The sequence below is a fragment of the Ascaphus truei genome, chromosome 13 (assembly GCF_040206685.1).
Source record: "Ascaphus truei isolate aAscTru1 chromosome 13, aAscTru1.hap1, whole genome shotgun sequence".
Lineage (NCBI taxonomy): Eukaryota > Metazoa > Chordata > Amphibia > Anura > Ascaphidae > Ascaphus > Ascaphus truei.
The window spans coordinates 15,498,634-15,507,569 of record NC_134495.1 but is presented as its reverse complement, the minus strand read 5'-3'; the positions used below and the strand labels follow the sequence as shown (position 1 = coordinate 15,507,569).

At 42.9% G+C, this 8,936-nt stretch overlaps 1 protein-coding gene across 3 annotated transcripts; it reads left to right on the top strand.

The window, feature by feature from the left end:
* Positions 1 to 272: 272 nt before the first annotated feature.
* On the top strand, positions 273 to 6,364 carry RAN (RAN, member RAS oncogene family). 3 transcript variants are annotated; one of them, XM_075568651.1, is made up of 7 exons: positions 273 to 402; positions 2,274 to 2,317; positions 2,497 to 2,581; positions 3,100 to 3,225; positions 4,930 to 5,117; positions 5,520 to 5,690; positions 5,959 to 6,364. In XM_075568651.1, the coding sequence occupies exons 2-7, from the start codon at positions 2,282 to 2,284 to the stop codon at positions 6,001 to 6,003; spliced, it is 651 nt and encodes a 216-aa protein (XP_075424766.1). In that variant the 5' UTR covers positions 273 to 402; positions 2,274 to 2,281; the 3' UTR covers positions 6,004 to 6,364. The 3 variants fall into 3 exon arrangements, with proteins under 3 accessions (XP_075424766.1, XP_075424769.1, XP_075424767.1); XM_075568654.1 differs by having other exon boundaries at positions 347 to 402; positions 2,271 to 2,317; XM_075568652.1 differs by lacking the exon at positions 273 to 402 and adding an exon at positions 410 to 551.
* The last annotated feature ends 2,572 nt before the right edge of the window (positions 6,365 to 8,936 follow it).

Here is an 8,936-nt window from a genome sequence, read left to right as displayed (position 1 = left end):
CATTACATTTAATTCTGCAGTTCTGTTATGTTCTGACATAACATTGTAATTCTGTTATTGTTCTGACATAACGTTTAATTCTGCAGTTCTGTTGCTGCTCTGGTTCTGAGATTATACCCTAGTAGTGTATATCTGTGCAACTGGTGTTTATATACAGTGTATTAGGTCTCGGTTCTGAGCCGTCTCGTGCCCTCCTTTTCAAAAACTTTCCCGCCCTCCGCGCGCCACACTCAACTTCGTGCATGCTGCAGTGACGTAGTCTCCCCACGTGATTCCGCCCCGCCCAATGCATGGCTGCTGTGACGTAACCACCAACGCGACTCCGCCCCTCCCTCCCCGCGCGCCCTGCTATTTGAATCCTGCTTCCGCCATCTTCTCTCTGCCCAGAGACGCTTCTGGAAGGTGAGAGACCGCCCTCCTTTCCCCCCGTGCGCAATCTGCCCCGCATCTCCGCCATCCCCATCCGCACAGCGCCCCGGGCACCTCTGGTCACCCGCGCACCTTCCCTCCTAGCCGCCGGTCCGGGTAGTTCTTGGGCTGAGATTCTCTCGGTGAGTTGGACGGGACCGGGCGGCGGGTCGGTCCCTCCTGACAGGAAGGCCGGATATATTGGCGCGCTTTCTCTCCGGACCCCACCGCTGTTCTTCCCGCAGAGGCCCTCCTTATCTCCGATCACTTCCCCCCCATCCCTTACACCGACTCTGCCGAGGCGTTGGCCGGGCTGAAGTAAAGCTTCCCTTTTGCGCCCTAGGCCTCACCGCACTGCCAGGCCCTCCGTGGCTCTTAGCCCCTCCGTCTCTAGGCCTAGCCCCGCTTCTCCCCTCAGCCCGTGACTAGACATTTCCCTGTAGTTCTGAGTCACGGGCATCTTGGCGGGGGTGGGGTGTCTGCGCAGCCGTTTTCCCCGCCATGATGGGGGGGGGGGTGGGGAAGAGGCTCCGCGTGTGGCGGGAATATGGGGTAGCCCGCCTCATGTTTATGCCAATGAATGGCGGAGACGCCCTCCGGGCCCTAATCCTCTCTGCCAGGAATTGGGGGGGGGGGGGCGTAGGGTGATGGGGGGTGACAGGGTCAGGGCAGCAGCTTCTTGATGTTATTCACATTATTTTTCCATGTTCGCGGGATGAGGAGGAAACGCTGCTGCTGTAATGGGGAAATGCGCCACGGGCTAGGGGGGCTTGTAACCCCCTCTGCTGCCAGAAAGGCCTAACAATGCTGTTGGTCACATCTGTAACAAAGGGTAGGGAGTCACGTGTGGGGCGCTGAGTTTTGGAAGGCTGCTTTTTATTCTCGGTGTAAATCTGTATTATGCGGCCTCCCCTCGATCCCTTTGCAGTAATTTTTCTTCTAAATTTATTTAAATAAAAAAATAATTATTTATAGTATTTGGAGGTCTTTCAATCCCCTTCCGTTTTTGCGCTTTTAGTGCCAGAGACCGTGGTGTATTATTGCCAGGAGAATTATTGAATGGGCTGTTTGCTTATGGTTGTGGCTGTTAGAAGTTATGGAGTTTTATTGTCTTGGACACGTGTTGATAAACTTATCGGGGCTTTAAATCCTACAGCTTTTCTGAATTCAAGTATTTTGAGTGGCATTGTTTTGTACCTCGTCTTATTGTGGCATACTGATTTATTTCTGCTACCTTGGAAGACCTGTTTATGCTTGGCATAAAGTTGCGTCTGGCAGCAGTTCACAAATCTCTACTTATAGCTCAGACATTTTAGTAAACTGTCTAAAAGTAGTGACTTTTATAAAGCTTAATTTATCTGAGACACTTTACAAGGTAGTTTACTCTGGCCTCCCTTTCTACATAGCTTTGGGATACAGGTCTTGGGTGCAATGCATTTAATGGATAAGTCTGTGGCCTGCATAAGTTTTGGTTTGCCCCTTCAATTCTGAAACGGAACATACTGCATTTCTGTACATACAGATTTATTATCGTTTTGTGTAGGCCATCATTAATAAACTTGCTGTAGGGGAATAGTGGAGGTTTGTAGTGTGGAAGTATTTATTATACAAGGTGCTATGTTCATTCATACAATAGCCCTTTAATTATGCCTGAGGAAGGGGTGTATAGCTGGGAGTGGAGTGGGTGGTGTGTGTGCTGACTAACGCCCTCTATGTTGTTGGCTCTGAAAAGTCTAAGCTTGCTGCTCTGGGGGATGAGTGGCCTATTATATATTGCACATTGCAACAGCACACGTTGCTGACACTATTGAAATCAGAATGTCACCAACTGTTTTTTTTTTTTTTTTTTTTTTTTCCTCAAGCAGACAAGACCATGGCAGCCCAAGGAGAGCCTCAAGTACAGTTTAAGGTAAAGATGAAAATAAAATCATAACAATGATATTCTTGCCCAAGTTTACAACTCATTTTTAAGCTTATAAAATATTTCAATGTTTTGGCTAAAGAGCATACTTGTTTTTAAAAAAGTATTTCTGTGTTGTATAAAGTTGTCTGGTTACAACTGTAATAAAACAATTTGCTGTCTTACAGCTTGTTCTGGTTGGCGACGGTGGTACTGGCAAAACGACCTTTGTGAAACGTCACTTGACTGGTGAATTTGAAAAGAAGTATGTAGGTAAGTTGATGTTTCCTGGCAAATTTTTATCCACGTTTATTCAGTTTTGGTGTAGAAATGATTGGCGTAAACATAATATGCAAAAAGCTTAAACCTGATTGCGGCGTTCTGTCGGTTATGTTTTGTTCTCAATGTGATAAACTGTATATTGTTACACAACGCAAGATCTTGATATGCAATAATAAATAGAAAATGGTAGCAAGACTATTTCTATAGATGTTTGGCGGGTTTTGTGATGAGTTGCATGTCTTGGGCAATCAGTTAAGTGAGCAGTCTCTATTAGCCCTTGCTCTAGGATGGATGAATGTGCCTTTTGTGGTGTAACACTTCCTTATAAGATTGTTAGCTCATTGGAGCAGGGCCCTCCCTACATACTGTACAAATGTATGTTATTGATAGTCTCCTGCACTGTTGGCATTTTAAGAGGTGTGTGTGTGTATATCTCCATCCATATCTCTATCTTTTTTTTTTTTTATATATTAAAAAAAATTGTTAAAATAAATGTAACACCTTTACAGCAACACTTGGGGTTGAAGTCCATCCTTTGGTGTTCCATACAAACAGAGGTCCCATCAAATTCAATGTGTGGGATACAGCTGGTCAAGAGAAGTTTGGTGGTCTGCGAGATGGGTATTACATCCAGGGTAAGTTTTCCTATCAACAAATGGCATACTACTGCAGTCACTCATAGACAAATACTTATAACTCTTATTTGTTTATAATGCATTGTTTGTGGTTTGTCTAAATAAAAAAAATGGATTTTTAATTTAATGTCAACTTAACTCCTGTGCCGAGGTTGTAGACACATTTAAAAAAAATAGACCTGAATGAAGGATGTTGGGTCTTTACGTCACTAAACTCTTAAAAGCATTGGCACACAATGAAAGCTGCAATTACAAATGGGGGGGGGGGGGGGGAGTCTGAGTTAAATATAGAATGGCCTAAGCTTCTAGCTGTTATTCGAAGGTATATCATCAAACCCCATGAGAATATTTGAGTCCCTTTAAGGTATATACCCCACAATAGTTTGTCTAAATTAAAACCATTGTTCCCGAGACCATTGCAGGGGAAATTCCCAGGTTTAAATTCTCCTCCAGGAGAAGCTGTCTGCCAAGTGTCAGACCAATAGAAAGCTGTAACTTAATCAGTTGTGGTTTTCTAGGTTGTGTCCAGGGGTCAGAAGTTATTACTGTAAGCAAATGCAACTTAAAGCAGCATTCCTCGGACATACATATGCAGCATGGGGACTCAAAAGCTGAACCATGTTTTCAGCTCCTTGATCCTCTGCTTCCCCCGTAAGACCGTGATTTATAATGGCGACGCGCATCCAAAACAAATGTCAATTGAGCGTGCTCCAAGTGCACGCAAATTTTAAACAGACCAAGAAATTGATTTTTTTTTTCCTTCCAACTGCTGCATCACATGAGCGGTTCAGCCAATGAGGGTGAAACGCTCATGTGATGCCATGGCTACCTGTCTCCTCCCGATGCCTGCAGTGCATGATTCGCACGCTGAGCACGTACTATAACAGAGGCTAATGGGGATGCCAGTATCTCTGCTATAATCATTGCACAAAATGTTATAACGGTGCTGACATTCTTTAATTTTTTTTCCCCTTCACTTGTGGTTTATTTTGGGGTTTTTAGACTGTATGTTAATACTAGACTTCGTGAAAAGAAAATATATCAAAAGTGGCGCTCACACATTATATCTATATATAAACAAGTGTACAAATTAATAATAAAATGATACTAATACAAACGTATATGGATGCTGCTTAACCCAGTGGGGGGTCGTTCTCTCGATCCCGTGGACATATATAGGGGTGAAGATCATCGGGAAGCGCAGAACCATGTAAAACAGAAGAAATTTTCTGATGGTGCAATATTGTGGTAATATTATGAATAAATGTTCAAGGTGCAGTGTGCTAGGTACTCACAAGTGTATGGTGAGTGATGTTCCCATAAAGGTATCTTTTCAGGGACAGCCCAGACTTCAAACACGCTTGCTTATAGAATGAAGTCGATATGTAAATTAGTATATGGTGAGTCTCGTCATGGCTCATGATGCAACTTATCAAACCATGAAAGTACAAGAGCATATAGTCCTTGGCATAATGACTCTTAGAGGTTACTGCACAATGGTCTGTCTTGTTTTCCCTCTTATTTTTAGTCATCCAATACTTGGATTACATGGGCCAATAGTAAGCTGCAAGGGATGACGTCACTGCTTTCCCTTTTGTACCACAAAGGGTCCACAGGAGTGCTGCTTTAATCACTTTAGCTGCATTTAACTTTTGAAATAGTTGCTTGGTACTGACTTCTTAAAGTGGCTTCTTTGTTTTCCAGCTCAGTGTGCCATTATCATGTTTGATGTTACATCAAGAGTCACATACAAGAATGTACCCAACTGGCATAGAGATCTGGTACGAGTATGTGAAAACATCCCTATAGTGTTGTGTGGCAACAAAGTGGACATTAAGGACAGAAAAGTTAAGGCCAAATCGATTGTCTTCCACAGGAAGAAGAATCTGCAGGTGAGTTACATTGTTTTGGTGACAAAATGTTAAGTAATTATAGAATTGACAAAATATTTTAAGACTCATTTTGTGCGATGAATGAGTTCCTAATTACCATCGGGTTAGCAAGTTAAAGAAAAGCTTAAACATTGTGCAGTTTGGATTCATAAGTCTGTTATTTCTGAGTTAAACAATACATGTGACAGTTATTATAGATAAACACTGCTAACTACAAGAATGCAAACTTTATTTGCACCATCTCTAATTCTTGATTTCACATATGTGCACACTAACTATACTTGTAATTTATGCCATAAGACAAGGTAACAATTAGAAATATATGCAGTCGGTGACTTGAACTAATATTAAAACGTCATTTCATCTGTAGACTGTTTTCTAACTTTTTTTTTTTCCCCCCAGTACTATGATATTTCAGCAAAGAGTAACTACAACTTTGAGAAGCCCTTCCTTTGGCTTGCTAGGAAGCTGATAGGTGATCCTAATCTTGAGTTTGTAGCTATGCCTGCCCTTGCACCACCAGAGGTTGTTATGGATCCTGCATTGGCAGCACAATACGAGCAAGATTTACAGGTATGTTTAGCCCTACTTAACTTTTCAGTACCACAATGCCTAATTGCTACTGACCTCAACCGAAAAGTAATGGGTGGGATTTTCAGTTGCCCATTCTCAAGAATGAAAGCTTCTAGAAACTCTTGATCTAATTGCGGATCATAATTTGTACATTCTTTGACCTTAGTTAGTCCTAGGTAAGTAATCTCTAATGGGATAGGGCTACCCCTTTGTCACTACCTACAAATACAATGTGCCAGTCTCTGACCAGCATTCCCTCTTTCTCCAGATTGCTCAAACCACTGCATTGCCAGACGAAGATGATGATCTGTAAGGGGAACGAAGCTGGAGCCCAGCGTCAGAAGTCTAGTTTTATAGGCAACTGTCCAGTGATGTCAGTGGTGCAGCGTGTTTGCCACTTTATTATCTAGCTGAGCAGAACATGTGCTTAATCTTTTTGGGATGCTGAAGGAGATGAATGGGCTTCGGAGTGAATGTGGCAGTTAAGAAAACAAATTAATTACTTCATATTTTGGACCTCTCTAGCTGTTTGGGACTGCAAATACTCCCCTCAAGTTTCAAATCTAATTTAAGACTGCTACAGTCACATCACAATATTCAGTGGTGCATCTTGTTTGTTACCGTCATTCCCACACCTTTTTCGTTTAGATCATAATAAAGTTGTATTTCAAATACCCTATCAAGTTTCTTTTATCCGTTACATGTTCTGGTTGTCCTGATACGCTTGGTTAAACTATTGGTGATCTTTGTTCTTTCCGCTGGTCATTTAAACTGGTGACATCAGTTAAAAATCTGCAAAGCTAGAGGGGCCTAAGTGTTGCAGGTTCGTGGCACTCAGGGGGTCCAAAAGCTGGAGTTACAAAGGTACTGACATTCTTGAATTTTGTATTCACCCCCCCCCCCCTTCATTTGTGTGTTTTTTTTTGTTTTGTTTTGTTTTTTTTTTTGGTTTTTTTTGACTAGTTAATACTAGTCTTCAAACACGCTGAGAATGAAGTCCCTATGTAAATTTGGTATATGGTGAGTCAAGTCGATGGCCCATGATGCAACTATCAAACCATGAAAGTACAAGAGAGCATAAAGTCCTTGGCATAATGAATAATACAAATCCTTGGTTACAAAACAGTCCTTAGTCACATTGATATCAGTCTTTGCTGGGATTCCTCAGTATTGGATGACTAAACATAAGGGGAAAACAAGACAGACAATTGCGCAGTAACCTCTAATAATTGTGGCTCATTCCCTCCACCTAACTACTTGCATCAAGTGGTATGGGACCTTGCAAGGAAACTGTCTGAGGTGCAGGGCTGAGTAACTAACTGGTCGCCACAGGTTCCTCAAAAGTTCTCACTTGCACGAGATCTCCCGATCACAGTAGCCATAGAATGTATAAAAGCAACAGTTACCGATTTCAGTCATGTCTCAGGTTACCTCGGACTTTCCTTGGACTTGAACTCCACCAGACCATCCTGTCCTTTAGCCTTATGGCCCTGTCCTTGCCTAGTCTTATCAAGCAAAAATCCTTGTTTCTCAAATCCATTTCTCCATATTGTTTTGATGCTATGGGATGTCATCTATTTTGTGACATCAGATAGTAATTTATCCATGCATTAATGGTATTCTGCTTTCTGCCAATTCTTTTGTTTTATCAAGTTATTGGAGCCCTGCACTAAATTGTTTTCTCATGACTTGATGACATCCACAATTGGATGTGATGGTGGTAGGTTGGCTCCTGGGAGCCAACTCTTAATTTCTAGTTTTTTTTTTTTTTTATAAATGTGAGCTAAAACCCCAGTCTGCTGTTTGTAGATCTTATCCTGATCGGATAAATAATTCCTTCAGTTGTATGAGGGGGTTGGGTTTCCTCAGAACTTCACAATAACACAGGGTTCCTTAACCAAAATAAAAGGTTAAACACGGGTCTAGGTATATTCTAACCACAAAGAACACTCAAATGTAGCCTAAGGCCGTGTCCGTACTGTTTGCACGCAAACCTACGGCTGACCCACACTACAGCGCAGCTCCTCCCCGGCTGTCCTTGTGCCGCTCTGCTGCTCACATGGTCCTCTTCTCCCACCGGCTGCTGTTCTCTGCAGCCTGCAAAATTTCTCTCCCTCTGCTGCCAGCCGCTGTCAGTCGTCCTCTCCAGGCTTTTGTCGGCCTGTCCCACCGCCAGCTGCTGTCCTCTGCAGGCTGACCTTCCGTCGTCAGTTGCTATCCTCTTCTGCTGAAGTACCTGGCTCTGGGTCCAGGTAATTTTTGGGTAGGGAAAATATGGCCAGGTACCTGGTACATCACTACTAGTCACAGAATAAGAGCCATAAACGGCCGCAGACACAAAAAATATCTGCATGAGATCCCCAATTGCATTGCATTACCATCATAAGGCACATTCGATATAGTAAGTCATGATCAGGGTCTACCATCTACCTTTAGATCACCAGACAACAGAGGTTTAACAAACCAGAGTTTATTTAGCCGGAGCTAACAGCAAATCACACAATACAAATAAGACATGGGAACAACGGGTAAGATTAGATGCCATGGCTAAGGTACCTTCCAGAGGTATGTTTAGTGGGAGAACACACACTGATTATTTTGACGCAATGAACACGGTTTGTGCAAAAGTCCAGTAAAGTGAAATGATGCAGTCCTTGTATACGGGGACGACTAGGAACACCTATTCCATATAGTATGTTGGTAATGCTTCAACTTACTTACCAGGATCGTCTTAAGGTTGGAACAGAAAGTGATTCTTTTGCAGCAAACAGCACAAACACTATGCATTGCTACATATACATTGTTTTTCATGGGATAATACAGGTCTGAGAACTGACAACTTGGGTGCACCTATTCCAGATAAGTGTAGGGTAAAGCTGTAGGGCTTACCTCCCAGGATACTTTTAGGGGTCCGGCAAAAAAACAAACAACTTATTTTCCTGGATTAATGTGGTCCTGAATCGGACTCAGGCTTCTTTCTTAGGGTCTTCCACACAGCTTGAAAGCCAGCTGTATGGGTGCAGGTAACCCGATTCACATGGGACACAGGTCTCTGCGCACACGGACTCTGAGGAACAAAGAGACGGGGTCCTGGGGCTGTGGACAGTTATACCCCTTACCAATTAAAAGTGTAACCCAGTCTGGCTGCTAACAAAGGATTTCACACCTGGGCTGATAGGGGTTGGCATATTCTCCTGACTACTTTGCGTAGCTAATTCAGCCAAAGTGGCAACGGGGCTGGTTTAG